General features: G+C 40.2%; 1 protein-coding gene across 6 annotated transcripts in view; it reads left to right on the top strand.

Moving 5' to 3' along the window:
• Window positions 1-19313, top strand: part of DCLK1 (doublecortin like kinase 1) — a 350985-nt gene that overhangs the window by 295774 nt on the left and 35898 nt on the right. For all 6 annotated transcript variants that reach the window (XM_065533147.2, XM_074021841.1, XM_015439144.4 and 3 more), the window contains 4 exons: window positions 3044-3190; window positions 14923-15056; window positions 16785-16862; window positions 17557-17653. In XM_065533147.2, coding sequence (XP_065389219.1) covers window positions 3044-3190; window positions 14923-15056; window positions 16785-16862; window positions 17557-17653 — 456 coding nt within the window. The remainder of the gene's footprint in view (window positions 1-3043; window positions 3191-14922; window positions 15057-16784; window positions 16863-17556; window positions 17654-19313) is intronic.

Below are 19313 nucleotides of genomic sequence, written 5' to 3'. Positions count from 1 at the left end.
ACAGTGAGCCGAGATCGCGCCATTGCACTCCAGCCTGGGCAAAAAGAGGGAAACTCTGTCTCAAAAAAAAAAAAAGAAAAAGGAAAAGAAAAGTTGATTTCATTTGAATAAAGAAAAAATATGAAGATTTTCCTGTTGGTGCTTTATTATCAAATTACCTTTTTACCAACATTGTAAATTATATTTTCCCTAGTACCACGGAGACTTTTTCCAACAATGTTTTTAGACTACCAACTTCAAGCCATTCTGTTGCCCTTCTGTGTGCTGTTAGAATTTGAATACCCCCTGTTATTATTGCCTTACCCCCACTGTTGGCTGATTTTTGGAATGCTGAGACTAAATGAAATTTCAAGATGGCAAAGGCTCAGGCACTCTGAATGGGGCATTTTGTGAGAAATCTTAGTCTGACTCTCAATCATGTGCTTGGTTAGGTGACTATGTTAAGGTCCTCGTTACACTTAACTGCCTTTGTGAATTCTCTCTGCATTACCAAGATACCCTAAAAAGGCCATAGAAGGTCTCCGTAGCCCAGCACTGGGACTCTCAATTGTGCTGAAAGATCATACGCTTCGATTTAATCTCACCCAGAATGCCCTGAGGGCGCTCGAGAAGCTTCCCAGGGAAGTGAAGGCCAGCCCCAGGCTTGACTTGAAAGACTCCCAGGACTTTTCCACTGAGACATGTGGGTGGGTGTGCTTCTCAAACCCTCAGGGCCCAGTGATGTGCCAAAGAATGCCTGAAGCTCCTAGACAAACAAGGCTCCTGTTCCGGAAGGCAGTGGATCAGCAGTTCACCAGAATGAAATTCCATACACATCAGGCGCAGGACTTTAGCCTTCTGCCTGCCAGAGGCGGTGCACATGCAGGCTGCCTATGTGTTCAGAGGAAGGCAGGCCTTGCGGAGGAACTGGGCCTGCAGCTGGGCCCTGAGAGAGCAACGGGAATTAGAAAACTGAAGGGGAGGGGACGGGACACTTCAGGAAGCGGGCTCTCATGAGGACAGGCTTGAGGACAGAGATCTTGGCCTGTTCGGATGGCTAGGGAAGAAATATCCTGGAGCATGAGGGTCACTGTTTTAAGTAGTGGCAAGAGAGGAAATTAACAGGGTGGAATGAAGGTTGGGGCAGAACATAGAAAGCCTCCTCCTTTCGGCTGTGGGAAAAGAATGGTGATTTCTTGAAGAAAGAAAGAAAATAGTGACATAATGTGTGGGAAGGTAGCACTCGGTGTGCAGGATGCTTTGGATAAAGAACTCACGGAGGGAAGCAGAGCGGATTGTGAGACCACATGACAACAAGCCAGGGATGAGGCAACAGGAGCGTTTGGCGGAGTAGGAAGGCCCAGATGGCTGCGAAGGAGAAACGTGTCCAAGAGAGAATGGATAAGACCTGTTGACTGCATTGTTGAGGACAAAGAAGAAAGGAGCCAGATGCAGTGGCTCATGCCTGTAATCCCAGCACTTTTGGGGGGCCAAGGCAGGAGGATCACTTGAGGTCAGGAGTTAGAGAGCAGCCTGGGCAACAAAGCAAAGCCCCATCTCTACAAAAAAAAAATAATAATAATTAGCCGGGCATGATGGCCTGCTCCTGTGGTTCCAGCTACTCTGGAGGCTGAGACAGGAGGATCACTTGAGCCCAGGAGTCTGAGTGCAGTGAGCTATGATTGTGCCACTGCACTCCAGCCTGGGTGACAAAGCAAGACTTTGTCTCTTATAAAAAGGGGCATTACAAGATGCCAGGAACCCAGGTAACTGGGACTGATGGAATCTTTGCAGGGTCTCCATATACAGCCACACATGCCCTGTGGTGGAACTCCAGGGGTGCTGTTCACATAGAGCACTGTGACTGTCCCACCTCCTCAAGTGGTACAGAGACAACCTGAAAACCTGTGTGTAGCAGCCTTACCTTTGAGAGAAGCAGAAAGTTGAAAAAACTATTCGTTTTGGGGAAAAAAAAAAAATCTGTGTGCTTAGCTTGAGAACTGTTGCAGCTTCGGGGATAGTGAGAGAAGCCTCCAGAGTGGAGACTGTCCAGGGGCGCAGAGGGCCCAGGCCCAAGAGGCAGATTTGAAAATCATCAGCCTACAGGGACTATCTTTTGCTTTAGCTATTTATAAAAGAAAAACTGAGTTCCTTAGCACATTAGGTAACAGATGATCACAGTTGGTTACGGTGCGTAGCAGTTTGGTGCCCTGTAGGCAAGAATGGTGCACATACTGATAGTAAACCAGACCCCAATTCTCTGAAAGGGTTTTGAATAAATGGTACTTAGGTTGAAGCTTAAAAATAATTGCATTTTACCAAAAAGCAATATCTTTTAAAAGGAACAAGGGAAACAAAAGTTCAGATGAATAACAGTCCTAGAAAACTTTCTTTGAGATTTCCCCCCTCTTCCTCCCTCTTTTATCTGGCTCATCTTTGAAATGGCAGTTTCTGGTCCTTTTCTTTGTTCGTTACAAAGAAGCACAATATTGAAAAAGAAAACACTACGCCCACTCCCAAAGAGCTAAATGTAGCATATGAAGGGGATTGTGTGTGTGTGTGTGTGTGTGTGTGTGTGTGCACGCGCCCGCGTCTTAATAACTAGGCAGTAGAACATTTTCAGTGTGCAGTTTGTGGTATTACCTGTTCCTCACTGGAGGAGGTTAAGGATTACGAATTTGAACTCTGGCTGGCAGTCAATGTGAGGCAGGTGGCACATGCCACTGAGTTCTTCACGTGTCACAGGCCTCCGCCCTGGGGATCCAGCTGCATCTCCTCCTCCCCTAGCTGGGAGCTGTGGAAATGGCCATGTGTCTGGTGGTGGAGAATCCTCACCCTGCCCCTGTCTCTGAGCTCTGGGGGAAGTGCTGCTGGCTTTGTAGTGGGTGGAGAAATCACCATTCAGCCTTCGGGCCTTTGAGAGGGAAGTGGCAGGAAAAGCCCTTGGGAACCCAAAGATTCCACATCCATTCTTTCTGTCCTTTGTGATTTGTGAGTGGCCTTAGCAGGTGACACCACTGGCCCATCTGTTAATGTGCTGCTCCACCTTCTGTTCTCTTCTCAGGGGGGAGACCTTTTTGATGCCATTACTTCCACTAACAAATACACTGAGAGGGACGCCAGTGGGATGCTGTACAACCTAGCCAGCGCCATCAAATACCTGCATAGCCTGAACATCGTCCACCGTGATATCAAGCCAGAGAACCTGCTGGTAAGAGGAATTCCACCTACAGGGCATCCTGAGTTCCAAGGACTCATAAATGAATATGAATATTTCTTTTTTCTTTTCTTTCTTTTTTAAAAAAATTACCTGAAAGGTTAATTTCCAATTAGCCTTCAGGATCTAGTTGGAAACTAGTCTTTTAGGTTGATCTAGATGAGTTAATGCACCCTTAAAAACACCTGATTTATTAGCAAATAAAAACCAGGCACAAGAATGGGAATTGAACTCATGAAGGGTAGGCCTGTATTGAATACCTCAGGCTAGGACAAGATAGTAACAAGTTACACAGACACGGATGTCATTTATCTCAGGCGCTTTTATGTTAGAAAGTTTTTACTTGCCAGTTGGGGCAACATAGTGAGACCCCCCATCTCTGCAAAAAAAGAAAAAAATTTTTAATTAGCCAGAGATTATTGTAGTGTGCGCCTGTAGTCCCAGCTTCTCAGGAGGCTGAGGTGGGAGGATCGCTTGAGGCCAGCAGGTCACGGCTGCAGTAAGCTATGGTCACACTACTGCACTCTAGCCTGGGTGACAGAGTGAGACCCTGTCTTAAAAGAAAGAGAGAGAGAAAAGAAAGAAAAGAAAAGAGAAAAGAAAAGAAAAAAGAAGTTTTTACTTGGGGGAAAAAAAGGAAGCCCTTTTAGACTTTTTCTGAGTCTCCCAACTTTACAGCTCAATAATGTGATCCAAACTCTAAAAGAAAAAGAATTATGATGGGTTTTTAAGACTCTAGCCCCTTAGCATAAAAACAAATTCGAAAAAGACTAATTTTTAAAAACAAAGACATCCTTCCCCCTACGTTACACGATTTGGTTTGCTTTTCATGTACTCCCCATCCCTGTGGAAACCTTGAGATATCTCCACAAAAGCAAATGGGGGTCCTTCCTCACCCAGTTATTAAGGGAAATGCAGAGAAAAAAGAGGAGGTGGAGACTAAGTATGCGGCACTTCACTGGGAAATATGGGAGTAATGTAAATGTTGCTGGCTCTTCAGGCTGGCATTTTAATGAAATGTATTTCATTTCTATATACTGTGCATATATATATGTTTTCCCAATGATGCTAGTTCTTCTTTTACTTTCATTATCCACCCCTGAGCATCATGTATGACTTCTGTTACTTTGCCCATCTCTTCAGAAATCTGGGAAAAGAGGATTCTCTTTCTAAAGTAGTGTTTCTCCAGGGTGGTCTAAAGACTCCCTGAATCAGAATTATTCCCAGATGCCTGTTAAAAATGCAAATTTCTGGGCCTGGATGAAGCCCTACCAAATCAGAATCTGGTGACTGAAGACAGCTTGCAGAAATCCACGTGGCAGCCAGCTCCCCAGGTAACCTGCATACACACTCCAGTCTAAAAGCACATGAGCCACCCAGCTCCCATGACACAAACAAAAGCTAGTAAGATCTGCAATGATGGAGAACCATCTATGTGTTTGGCCCTGTGCTAACGTCTTTATGGTCATTATCTCATTTCATCCTCGCAGCAACCATATCGGGTAAGTTCTATTACTGTGTCATTTCATAGGTAAGGAACATGGGTACCTAGAAGTTAAATGACCTGCCCACAGTTGGAACAGTTCTTAAGTAGAAGAGTCAAGGTCTCAACCTAATTCCGACTTCCAGAGCCTTAGCTCTTATCACTACACTACAGTGAGCTCTGCGTTAAGGAGAGGTACTGAGTACTTGCTGTGTCAGGTACTGTGCCAGGGAACAAGAGAGACACACGTCTTCATGAAGTTGACACTGAAGCCGAAAAGATAGGCATTCAAGAAATAAATATGCACACAATTAGTTCATTGCAATTACGCTGGTAATCTTGTAGCTACTGGCTAATAAAAGGCAGCCGAGGTCAAGTGACTGAGCCCTGACTTAATTGCACCTTAAATTCCTCATCTCCACAGTAGCCTAAACATTCTCTTCTGCATAGTTGCCTCCATCAACTGCAGCAATTTTCTCTCATCTGCACTCATTTTTCCTGTGTCTTGAATTATGTAGGATTGTCTCATGGGAACGGACTTACAACTAGCCCTTTGTTTAAAAACTTCTCTAAGCTCCCAAACTTCAGCGATGGAAAATTAAAGTTTCATTTCCTTTCCTTTTTGATTTTGCTGCTCAGTTTTGTGTACCCATTGTTCACTTACTCCTCGCTGAAGGGTTATCTATTTCTGTAAATGCCATAAGTGATTACATAGGAGTGCACTTTTACTAAAATTACAATTTACAGGATACTTCTAATGTATTATGCTGATTCAAACATATTTTACTTTAAATTACCACAAAAGAAAAAAAAGTTATCTCCTTTCTTTTTCCCTTCTCTTCTAATTTAAGAAGCTGAACTATATAGAGAAGCAATTGCAGTCATTTATAATATAGGTTTAAAATATCTGTATGAAAAACTGAAGAGATTTTATTATCCATTACAGTGATTTCTGCCTGTAGGGATTAGGGGTTGGTGAATTTTGTAGAGATAAATCTATTACAGGATAAAATAGTTCAAATAAGTTTAGCAAAACTTAACACAACTTATTCTGTCCTGGTTTAACAGAACTAGGATGACGTCACTAATTGCACAGGAGACGACTGTTGATTTCACATTCAGTTGAGAGTTGTGGAAATAACAGAACTATCACAGAAGGTAGACCCTCACACACCCAGGATTTATAGTCAGATGGACAAAAGTTCAAAACCAAGTGGTTCACTCTTCCACTGACTGGTCTTATGACCTTGAGGAAGGTACCTCCTTCAAGCCTTCTTTAAGGGGATTTGATGAAATAAAGAGATAACACATAACTATTAATTTCCTTTTTAAAATTTCCCCTTTCTTTGTAATTAAAAATGAAATTAAATTATTCCTAAAAATAAAATGGCCTAACAATAATGTTGTATGTAGTGAAAATCACTTTTTAACCCTTTTTTTTATATTGCTTTAGAAATTTTTCTATTCACCCATGCATGGATTTGCCACCTCATGGCAAAATGTAAAGCTATAGACTATTTTTGGAAAATGTTATAATAAAGTTAATGTAAAGATTTGGAATCTGTTTACTTATGATAGGGAAACTTACCAAATATATAAAAAAACTTCACAGCATACTTTGTTTTACTACTTGATTAAAAGGCTTATAGAGCCCTTCTAAATTGTAAGACTTACAACAAGATTTCTGTTAGCTAAGTGTTAGATTAATATTTGTTATAACTAGCAAAGTATTTTTAATACCTATCTAATTCAGCTATAGATTTCATTGTATGCAGTATAATTGTGTATATAGAACTTTTAGCGTTTTTTATTTTTAATTCTTATAGAACAGCATAAAAATGTAGCTTGGCCTTAAGGATCTATATTGATTGTATGAATGATTTATTTAACTCTAGTGTTTGGTCAGGTTAAAGTATTTTGATGAGAAAATGTGATTTGACTTTCAGGAATGTTTCCAGCCACATTTTAGGTGAAAACTAGGTACTGACCCAGTGAAAAATACCCCTTATTGATTTATTATTGTATTTAACTAAAGTTTTTCCCCCTAAATTGATCATGCCCATGATTTTATATGGTTCTTGTTGCTTCACTTGTTGTCATGCCTGGTACTTAATAATTGTATGGACAGGTGGACGTCAGAGTGGATGAGCGGAGTGAGTGAGTGAGTGAATGAGTGATACTTCTTTAAACAGAGGACAGAGCCGCCTGGCAAGCCCAAAACAGTCCCAACTGGCCTGTTAGACGGAGTTCTCACACTGGCCTCGGTATAAACTTCACTGAGCAGTGGGAGAAAACATGATGCTTCTCCAGATGGGCTTAGGCATGGGACCACTGTGTATGTATGCATGGATGTGTGTATGTGTATATGTATGTGTGTATGTATGCCATGATAGTTCATGACTAAAGGAACTTTTTGCTTAATTTAAAAAAAAAAAAAAAAAAATTAATACCTTCAGTTTACACAAGTCACCACTAGATGGCAAGCTTGTACCCTTAGCAACAAAAACCATCATTAGGAGCTTGTTTCTTCCAGGGACCTGGGCAGGTCTTTCAAAAATGTGTACACAGATGCCTCCTCCTTATGAAAATTAAATCTTTACTAACAAAACTATAACTCACATCACTAGTTTTTATTAGGTTCCAGAAACAAGCGTAGTCATTTTCTTCAAATATAAACGTTCAAAAATCTTTTCCCTCCCAAAGTCCCCAAGAGCCTCTAGGAGAAAAACTGCCTCTCCTTGTCTAGAAACTCTGTGTTCAAGTGTTTGTACCTGCTCCCAGCTGCCCATCAAAATGACACGTGCAACTCATGGTCCTTGTTTTCACGCAGTGGATTATATCTAGCAATAAGCTAGTCCTGTTCCACCAAAGTGACGATGACAGGTTGTGCTCCAGCTCTTCCTAGTTTTCAATTCCATGCTCACAAGATAACATATTTCTTTCACCTTAATCCCATGACTCTTAATTCCTCAAATAAATCCATTTGGTGATGGGATAGCTAACTGCACTGTTCGACAAGATGAGTCCACAGAGAGAATGGGTCTGAGGTCAGGGACAATAACACAGAACTTGAGCCCTCAAAGTGTATTGACTAATGGATTGGAGGTTACCCAGAGCAAGGGAGCCAGTGATCTTCTGTGAGTCCGACGCCAATACTGCCCTACTTATGAGTATCAGTGACTACAAATGAAAATAAATTATACCAGTGACAGAAGTGAGATCCAAAAATATTTTTGGCTGTATAAAGGTTCAAAATTGGTAAGAAGAGATTAAACAAGAGATAGACATAAATCCCTAGAGACTAAGTTAGTTTTGGTGTAGTTGTGTTATTGGCAATTACAGAAACAATAATGGAATACTTGGCCTGACTGCAGGTCCAAAGGCTATTAGTTGACCTGGAGAAGGCTTTTCGTTCAGTGTGAGTCTCAGTATGACAAGGCTGCTAAAAATATTCATATGACCTTAGACTTCTTTCCCTGAAAGAGTCAAGAGAGTCCTTGGTGCAGCTTACCATGTTACCCCTTATGGTAATAATTTGAACACATTCTGTCTGGGCCTGGGGTTGACCCAGAGAAGGGATGCACCACTTGAGGCATGGTGGTTCTCATCAAATATAGGAAAGGCTGCCACATGGAAGATGGGATAACTTTCTTGTACTGTATTGGACAGCAAGGAACTAAAATTAAAGAGAAGATATTAGTGGGCAAGAGATTTAGGGTTAACTTTAGAAAAACTTTTTAATAATGTAATTTCTTTGAAATTTAAATGTCCTTTATTACTGGTAGCTTGTTGTCATTGTAAGTGTCCAGGCAGAAATTGAACGATCCTTTTTTTGGGGGGGTGCTTAGAAAAAAAATTCAACTCTCTGAATCTGCATGGAAGTTGAGGGAAAATAGAAGACACAACATTTTCCCAAAGCATTATTTGGTACCATAATTGGCCAGTTACTGTACTAAGTGTTTACTGGGGGCTCTTGTTCAAAGACCTGTGATTTCATCAGGGAGATGAGGACAGGAAGGAAAAGATATTCCTTTAAGAAGACATTGACTTTCACCTTGTGTCACCTTGGTGGGTCTGTGTTTGTCTACTTCACTGCTCCTTTTCGCTGTCATTAAGAGATGACACTCATTTCTTTCTAAAACGACATAGCCTTATCAGACTAGCAAAAATTTAAAATAGCATACAATGATGGCAAAGTTAAGAGGATAACAGTTATCTCATATGTGTTGGTGGGAGAGTCACTTGACGGAACCTGTCAGAGAGTCAATTTGGTAATATATAACCGAAACCTTCAATAACACGTGTGCCTCGTGACCAAGTAATTCTACTGCCAGAAATGTAACCTAAGAGGAAGAAACTGGATATGTAGCTATCCAGACAGATGTTCATGTCAGGGTTTTGCAGTATGGGGGGAAAAAAAAACAACAAAACCCAAACAGCATATATGGAGATAACTTATCTCAGGGCACTGATGAATTAAATAGTGGCACAATGGTGGTTAGACCACCAACAGTGTTAGGACGTGCTGGTTGGACTCTTGGACTCAGACATATCTGAGTTTAAGTTCTAGCACTGCCACTTATTTGCTGTGTAACATTGGGTAAATTATTTTACATCTTTGAATCTCAATTTTCTCATCTGCAAAATATGAGTAAAAGTGCTAGATTAATAGGGCTGTTGTGAAGATCAAATGGGCCAAAATGCACATGAAGTCTTTATCACAATACCTGGTATATCCTGTGTGTGCAATAAATGACAGTGGTAATAGTAGCTGTTGGGATTACTAATACGGTGCGTCCATATAATGGAATATCCAGCAGCCACTGAGAATAATTGTATAGATATATGCAATTCACTTCAGAAAAACATTCAGGATATGTTGTTCAATGGAAAAAGAAGGATAGGAAAGAGAGAAAAAAAGCCTTGGAAGTCCATGTCCCCAAATCTGAACAGTGTTTATTTATGAGTGTCAAGATTATGGGTGAGTTTAGTTCCTTTTCCTTTATAGTGATCATTTTCCTACTATGATATATTGGATAATAATTGTGTGACAGAAATGTAATAACATTTTTTAAAATTGCAATGGCATTGAGTTCCCACAGTTTTGGCAAAATCCTGGGATGTATAACTCCTAACAGAATCTGGAATGTGCATGTTTTGTGTATCTCGCTGCAGCTGCATATAACTCCTTTTAAGATAGTTTCATGACTATTTTAAATTGAGGGTGAGAATCAGGTTTCCTGGAGTTTCCGTTCACTTCTCCATCTTCCCAGATATCTCCAGTGTAATATTGAAGACCAATTTTACTTTTTCCTTTAATTACCTCTCTTCTGAATTACTCCTTTCTGACATCTGCACAACATTCATTGTTTTTATTATTTCATTTAATTTTTGATTTCATAAATATTTTACATGTAGGTATAGCATTCTTTTATTACGTTTTTCCAGGAGATTTAATTCAAAAGTATGTGGGCCATAATTCTACAAAATGACTCCCTGCTTAAATGTTGTTATATTTCATTTCTTAAAGGTTAAAGATTTAAATTAAATCCATTTTCCTCAGAAAGTATCATAAAGGCCATATACCGTAGCTGGAGGAAAATCAATGTCTTCTTAAAGGGATACCATATATGTTAAAAAGTAAATTGACCTTTTTTCATGGCTTTGTCAATTTCATGCCACTTTTGTTCAATTCTATTTGGTGAAATAATTTTTAGTACCTACTGAGCTCCTCTGTGAAATAGTTTTCAGTGGTTACTAATAATTCATTAGCCAATGTTTCATCAGGGTTACCCTTGGATTCATGGAAACATTGAGAATTATGTTTGTTCCAACACATCTGTTATATTAGTCAGCTTTTAGTGCCATATGATGGGTATCTCAGAAACCTTTTGACTGGGTTCAGGTTATCTGTGAGTTTTCGTATGATTTTATGGCCACCGGCTGCATTTTATGACTATATATTAAATGTTTTATTTTTTCAAATAACTTTTCCAAATGGTCTCAGTTTCCCATCCAAGGGAAATCAAACATATGCCTAAAGATCTACTATTCAGTAAGTTGCAGCTAATGCAAAACCCCAAATAAACAAAAATAAATAAATAAATAAAAATAAAACCCTTCTTTCAAAAACAATGCTGTGCAAAATACCAGTGTGCCCCAAAAATCTACATACCTGACCTTTCGTTATATCCGTTCTTGGTTGGTTATGCCTTCAGCTTTTAATTGGAACCTTTTTCATAATTGTTGCCATTTAACACGTTTAGTCTGTCAAATCATAGGATGTCTTTATAGCCATATAATAAACCCTAGAGAACAACTTCTCTGACTGTAGCCATCTGCAATGATCACAAGAGTAGCTTACAAAATACTGACAGTCTTTATGGTAATAGGATACATATGGCAGCCCACAATTATGTGTAGCTGCATTCAATTAGTGTTGTACAATTACACAGTTTTATTGCTTAGTTAAAACAGTGAAAGCACTACATACTGGGTGATTTGCACTAATCCCTGTCCCTTTAATAGCCCCTTGGTGTTTAAAATGCGGGGGAACATCTATAGCACTTAAAGGACCAGGGATGAACATTAAATCATACCTCATGTTGTGAATACTCCTTGACTGACAATTAATGTACTCTGCTTCACGTGTGGGTCACGTTTTATAGAGGCTTTAAAACACAGTTATGGCAAAAAGTTCTTACACCAGAGCTCCACTAGCTGGACCAGTCTGTCCAAGCCTGTGCTTGCAGCCTGCTCATGCCCTTTCTGAAAGATGGTCAGAATAAGGAGGAACGCCAAGTAACAAGTCAATCCAGAGAGTAGTCTAAGCCAAGGATTTGGCATTTTCAATGTGAACTTGTTAGAAGCCTTTCTGATTTCTAACATTTAATTAAAAATTTAGTTCAAAGTGAATTTATGGCTGCCATTTGGAATAATACTTTCTGGAGATGGTTTTGTGAGGATGTGTGTATGCGCGTGTGTGCGCATGTGCGGGCTTTAAATGGATGTATTTAGCAATCTGTGATTTTTTAACAAATGTTTAATTACATTTTCAAATGGCCTCAGTCATGCCCCTTTGTACTGGCTCGGTAAGAGATAAGGGTGCACGTAGCTTAGGCTGCAGCAGGTGCTAATGAAGAGCTCCCATTGTGAGAGGGCTTCTTAAACCATTGAGGGAAGGGCTGTCCCATTGGAGAAGAAACACTGAAGTCTATTCTTCTCCATCCTTCTCCCAAAGTGTTGACAGAGAAAAAACCAGAGTGACCTTGTGTCCTGCCCTGCCTGACAGTAGGTTAAACAGAATTCCAAACTAGAGGACTGGACATTTATTCACCTGCAAAAACATTTTGTTGCAGCATTTCAAATGTACTTGTGTCTAGATATGGTTTCAGTTACGTGGAATTGGCCTTTGTCTTTACACTCTCATTTTCTCTCCTAAGCATCCCTTGAACCTCTTTATGTTCACGAAAATCCTACTATGTGGTTTTTAAAGCAAAAAAAAAAAAGTTGGGGGCACTGTGCAAGTGATTAAAAGACAGCTGTACAGGGAATAAAAAGAACATCACAATTATGGTTCTATGTATTTTAATGGTTTTGGTTTTTGTAGACCTACATTACTTTTAATAATACTTTTTTATTAGTACTTATTTTCTTTATTTTAAGGAAGATTTTTAGTGATTTTTTTCTTAGTTATTGAAACTTTGAACTATATTGTTCATTCATATTAAATATAATTGGTCTATGGCTTTATGTTAGATGGAATTTCTTTTAAAACGTAGATGTTCGAAAAGAAAACTTTTCCTACATGTAGGAGAAGTACAAAGTCATATTTAGAACTAAAATGGGACTTATGACTGAATCCACCAACATCTGCTTTTGTCAGACTTTTGAATAGAGTTACGTGATATAGATACTGTGTTTAAGAAAAAACTACAAAATTCCTGCATCAAGGGGGTGGAATAAATCATAATCTGCATCACCTCACAAAGCACACTGAATGAATGTTTGGACCTAGCAGAACATCAAAGCAAGAGATTATTTTGCATTCTAGAAAGGTGATTGTTAACAACATGGAATTAAGGAAGTAAACAATTCTTCCCTGCCTCGGAAATCAACTAGACCATCTACTAGATGTTTCCATCTCAGATTTCTTTTCATGAAAAACATTTGCTTGTCATTTGGATGACCAGAATGGCTGACATGGTAAGACTACAACTTAGGGTTTTCTTTTTTTTTGCCTAAGAACAGTTAGGCTGGGGCTGATGTTGTGTTTTGCAGCTGTGAAGCCTCAAAGTTTTTAACTTAACTCTAAGTGACCAAGGCTGGACAGCTGCTTCCTTAACTAAGGAAGAAAATGTCCATCCCAGATGACAGCTGGACAAAGCCACATCTGTGAGGGACATATGGCTGTTTTTGCCCTAACAACCCAAGCACAGGTGACCTCACAAGCCTTCAGATACCTGCCAGAGGGCAGCCCAAACTCAATCCTGATCAGCAGCTCCTGGGAATAAGACTCCATGCTAGGAGTATGGAGAAAATGTAAAAGAATATTTTCGCTCAGAAAAGATGCGATCTCTCCAGATAGGAAGATATGACTGCCTGCTTCTGCCAAAACTGTTGGATCCAAATGATCATTGCTGATATTGCAGCTTAGCTGGCCAAACATCTGCACTTTATGTTGCAGTGAAATGCAAAGTGAATCTACTTTTTCCAAAGGAAGGCAGACATGGAGTGTGAACAGTAGCGGTGCCCCTGATGTGTGGAGATGTGCCTTGCTGTGCAAGAGATTCAGACTACAGCAGCAAGTAACAGATGATCACAGAGTGAGAACAGGAGAATATGCAAGCCTCGGCTTGCTGGATCAAGTATTTTGATATACATGGAAAAGTTGGCTGCTTCCTTGAGGCATCTCCGGAAGATTGCCCTTGCTGGAATTACTAGCCTTTTACTGTGGTTTTCTTTTCTTAATCTTATTCATTCCAACAGAAGGCACTGAATTAGGATTCTGAATGCCCTTTCATCTTTTCTTTGAAATAAAATAAGTTATTTGGGATATTTTTTAGAGCAGCTCTGTTTGTTTTGATCGTGGCTGGAGTTAAAGGAGTATAAATACTTGCCTACAGTCACTTGCATCCTTTTCTTGATTTGTTGGGTGAAGGAGAGAAGATTTTTACTGCCTTAATAAGGGAAACCTGGACAGGATGCTGACTCTGCACCTGATCAATCTTTCCAAATTGCCACAGGTGAAATGAAATGTTAATATCTCTTTCAATTATTAATTTAAGAAATGTAAATAGATCATGTTGAAAATACGGGGCACTGAAAAATAAGGTATTTTTCTATAAGTGTAGTTTTTTTGTATTCAGTTACTAAAGAATTTAATTTTTAAAGTTTCTTTTTTGTTTTGTCCAGACAGAGTTTCGTTCTTGTTGCCCAAGCTGGAGTGCAATGGCTTGATCTCAGCTCACTGCAACCTCCGCCTCCCGGGTTCAAGCGATTCTCTTGCCTCAGCCCCCCGAGTAGCTGAGATTACAGGTGCCCACCACCACGCCCAGCTAATTTTTGTATTTTTAGTAGAGACAGGGTTTCACCATGTTGGCCAGTCTGGTCTTGAACCCCTGACCTCAGGTGATCTACCCGCCTCGGCCTCCCAAAGTGTTGGGATTACAGGAGTGAGCCAACATGCCCAGCAAGTTTTCAAATCGAAGACACTGCACTAGTGACTTTCTATACTTCGTTTTATTATGCAAATCAGTTTTAATTATAGACAATATAAAATACAGATAAACAAAAGGATTAAGAAAACCTATAATCCTACCACCAAGAGACAGATACAGCCACATTGTGTTCTTTCAGACTTTTTCTTTTTTTCTTGTATGTACTTTTTTTTTCTTTAATGGACATTTTATAAAAACCAATCTGAAAACTACTCTGTTCATTTCCCAAACATAATTCAATAACTATAAACCCATGTCGCCATTGTAAGGTCATGTAACCTCTCGTTGTATGAATGTACTATAATTTATTTAACCAATTTCCATTTGCTAGGTGTCCACCATGTTTCCAGTTTTGCAGTAATCTAAAGGAAGATATGTTGTATGTATATCCATTCTTGCATAATTGCCTAATTTATTTTTTACTTTCTATACATTAAATTTAAACACAGTGTTCCTCATTTCTTCAAGAAATTACTTTTGAGCTCTTGGTTTTCAGACAATTGTGCTTTTTACCTTTGTTTTAGGTGTATGAGCACCAAGATGGCAGCAAATCACTGAAGCTGGGTGACTTTGGACTGGCCACCATTGTAGACGGCCCCCTGTACACAGTCTGTGGTACCCCCACATACGTGGCTCCAGAAATCATTGCGGAGACTGGGTATATGCTTCTCTTATGTTTAAGTGCTGTGCTTGCAAAAGAACTAGCCAGCTTCAAGAACAGGAAAAATAGTTCTGCTGTGCCCTATCCAGACATAATTAGCTATCAGGTTTCTTTCACTCTTTTTAAAATTTATTTTATTCTTTAACATTTACAGTGGGAGCCGTTTTCTCTGTTTTCCTGATCTGTTTTGTCAATTACTGCAATCTTACGGCTTCCATTTGGTCTTTGTTAAAGGTAGAACAGAAGTTATTAACCCCAGAGTAAAAAATGTTCAGACTAACAGAAACACACAGCGATGGTAATTAACTCTCATTTGGAGATAAAAGAAACAGACACTGCCGTGTGCGGTGATTACAGTCTCCTGCGGTTATTTCTCTCCGCTGCCCTTATCCTCCAGTCCAGGTCCCATTTGGGACCTCTTGGGGATCCATTGATTTTCTGTGGAGTACAAACACCCTTAGGCATCAGGGACTATTGGGAATTTCCTGGTTTCTGTGTGCAGAATCAGATGAATGTGGGGAGAAGGGCAGGGTAGCCTATTCCTTACTAAGGCCCCACAATATGCCAGGCCTGAAACTCCTTTACTTCTTACTCTTCCAGTAGATGGTACGATTCCCATTTTGCATTTCAATAAGTTGATACTCTAATGGGTTAGATACCGTGTAAGCTCATGATTAGTTTTAGTGGCTGAGTCAGGATTTGAACTCAGGTCAGCCTGAGTCAAAGACTCCTTTGGTAAAAAGCCCTATTTCTTACCAGACTCTGAAGTGCCATCCTTAAGCAGAAGGAATGGGGGGTGGGGCGCCGATGGGAGGCAGCCCTACTTTTTCTTCTCGTTAGCAGTTTCATTCCACAGCTGGGAATCTAGGTGGCGCTCTCCCCTGTTACCAGTTGGAGATAGTTTTTTGGGATTTTGTTTTGTTTTGGTTTGGTTTTTGGTTGTACCGTAGACCACAAGGGCAGGAAAACCAGATAGATGAGAAGGGAATCCCAATAGGGAAATTCCTGAGGTGAGATATGAGGGAGCGAGGACTTTGCTACTTGGCAAATTTGAATGAGGTAGGAGCCCACATCCATAGCCTTTTCTGACCTCCCTCAGGTGGGGCTGCCTGCGGCACAGCCACACTTTCTACTGGGACATACTCTGCCTGCTGCTGGGAGGAAGTGGTGGGTCTTGAAGACCGTATTGGGGATCAGCTCTGACACTAACTGTGTGATTTTAAGCAAAATTACTCACTCGTCTGAACCTGTTTTCTCTTCTGTACAATAAGCAATACTCGCCTTGTCCAACCTACAGAGTTGCTAGGAAAACCAAGTACGATCATGTATGTCAGTGCTCTATAAATTGGAAGACTTTCTAGAAATAATTATTATTCCTAAAGTGAGGGAGTTTATCTCAAGGGTGCATCCTTATCTCAGAATTGTTATTACTATAATAAACCTTTTTGCCGACACTCTTCATTTAGTGATATTTACATATAAGTCCATCCATGCCTTCCTTTGATTTTTTATTCCTGCACCTTGGTCTTTTTTTAAATTATTACTTTTTAAACTTTTTTCTTGAACTCTGTTTAGGTGGCGGGTTTCAGTTTAGTGTTTGTTGTTGGGATTGTTATTTTGTTTGGTTTTATTTTTGGCTTGGAGGAGGAAAGTCATTGATTTTACCAAGCTGCATAATTTGTCCACGCCTGACTCTCCTAACTCTAACATCCCTTATTTTTCCAGATACGGCCTCAAGGTGGACATCTGGGCAGCTGGTGTAATCACTTATATCCTGCTGTGTGGTTTCCCTCCATTCCGTGGGTATGGGCAACCATCGTTTATTCAGCGCCGACAAAGCATTTCTCTATTCTCCGAATGATCCATTAGCCCTTCTTGCACAAAGGAGCCTGAGGCAGGAAAAGAGCACAAGAACTTTACTTGCAATCCCTGTTATTTTTTCCCTGTTACATCGTGCATGCTAATTTGTATGCGTTCCATATTTCTTCCCCATATCATTAAAAACTCATTCTTTCTTTCTTTTTTTTTTTTCTTTGGTTTTGAGACAGTCTCTCTTTTGCTCAGGCTGGAGTGCAGTGGCGCGGTCTCAGCTCACTGCAACCTCCGCCTCCTGGGTTCAAGCAGTTCTCCTGCCTCAGCCTCCTGATTAGCTGGAATCACAGGCACATGCCACCACACCCAGTTACTTTTTGTATTTTTAGTGGAGGTGGGGTTTCACCATGTTGGCCAGGCTGGTCTTTAACTCCTGACCTCAAGTGATCCACATGCCTCGGCCTCCCGAAATACTGGGAATACAGGTGTGAGCTGCCGCACCCGGCCCAAAAACTCTTTCTTAATTTACCAAAGCAGTTCCACATGACATTTTTCAATTGTTTAAAAATACACATTTTTACACATTTATGGGGGAAAGCAAGGGCTCCAGCGCCTAAGACTGAAAAGATGTACACTGAGTTGATATCTTAGTGCTGTTTTTCCTTGTTGTCGTTCACCTAAACAGAAGTGGTGATGACCAGGAAGTGCTTTTTGATCAGATTTTGATGGGGCAAGTGGACTTTCCTTCTCCATACTGGGATAATGTTTCCGATTCTGCAAAGGTAGGTTTCCAGTGCCTTCCTCTTCCCTATATCCTGTGTGTCTTCACAGAATTATTTATTCCAAATCATTGTGTGCAAAGAAACTAATGACATCATAAGTATGTTTCCTGTACACATTGTAGTTGTAATTGCTACGTTTTCCAAGATCTTACAGTCATCAAGTCATCTGTCCCCAGACATCCCAACAAGTACTTATCAAGCGTCTCCATCTGCTGCCTTCATCTCTCTCAGGGGCCATTCCAGTGGCATTGCTGTAGCCTCTTGCTGTGCCCCACCCTCGCCAGGCTTGAGCCCAGCTCAGATTTCTATATGGCCTATGGTTTCACCTCTCTCAGCTCTTGACTTACTGGCTTAATTTCTCAGTGAAGCCTTCCCAGACCATCCTGGTTCCAATTGCATCTCTTATACCTTACCTGACTTGCTATATCCTACTTGTCTGTTTTATTTTTCTTCAGAATACTTACACCTGTGTGTCCATCTGGTATACCATCTAACTACCTATCTCTCTACCCAAAAAAGATAGATACAAATAGGTAGGCATATCTTCTTTATCTAGTTAATTTCCAGACTCTCTAGTAGTATGCAAATTCTGTGAAGGCGGGGATTTTTATCTATTTTGTCCATTGCTGTACCATCACTGCCTAAAGTATGACCAGTATACTAGTGCTCAATATATATTGAATAAATGAACAAGTATATGAATGAATCCATCAGTTAATCAATCAGAGGGAAGAAAACTCAACCTCAATATAGGTTGAAATCATCAAGAAGGACTTTATGGGGAAGCTATGATTTAAGTTGAACCTTGAATAACAGCCAGGATTTACAGGCAGAGGGGGGAGAAAAACACAAGATTCATGGTTTTTATCCCATGAAACTAAAAGATCAATCCTTAACACAGATGAAGGTGATGGTTGCACAACTGTGTGAATGTACCGAATGTCAGTGAACTGTGCACTTAAAAATGGTGAAAGTAGTAAATTTTATGTATATTTTACCACATTAAATAATATTTATAATAAATCAACCTCTAAGAAGGCTATAAAAATCTTACATTGAGATGTCTGTAGACCTTGAGGAGAAAAAGGAAAACCTTTTCATTGCTCTTTTTAAAATTTGTATTATGTCTCCAAGTGCTGACTTAAATGTTTGAAAATTTGAGAAAAATGTTCTCAATAATTATCTTGAGAAATAACTATCTTTTGATTGCTCAATGTATATGCCTTTGCTTTTGTCATGTCCTGAGTGTGAGTTCCCTTTAAAAGCCAACTCCTCAGACCCGACCGCTTTGTGTAGAAAATGATGCATATTGGGTGCAAGTCTCTCATTTTCTTCCACTGTCCAGGAACCTGCCAGAAAGGGAGTGTCAGAGAAAAGCCCAGGCTAAAGGAGATGGGGCGATACAGCTGCGGGACTGGGGGCTCTTCAGGAACCTGTCCAGCTCCCCGTGCCATCACTGCATGACCTGAGGGCTCATAGTTACTGACAAATAGGACCATCTGCTATACCTCCATAGCACCTGCAAAGGGCATTACACACAGCAGATGCTTTCACGAGTTCTGGTCTCAGTTAGAAAGTGAATGAAGAAGGCTGAGTGAATTCTCTCCTTCAATGAAATTAAATCACCCGCTTCCCGAGTGGTACTATAAAGCCTGTGTAT

Source organism: Macaca fascicularis, chromosome 17 (genome assembly GCF_037993035.2).
Source record: "Macaca fascicularis isolate 582-1 chromosome 17, T2T-MFA8v1.1".
Classification (NCBI taxonomy): Eukaryota; Metazoa; Chordata; class Mammalia; order Primates; family Cercopithecidae; genus Macaca; species Macaca fascicularis.
This window is presented reverse-complemented; position numbering and strand designations above follow the sequence as displayed.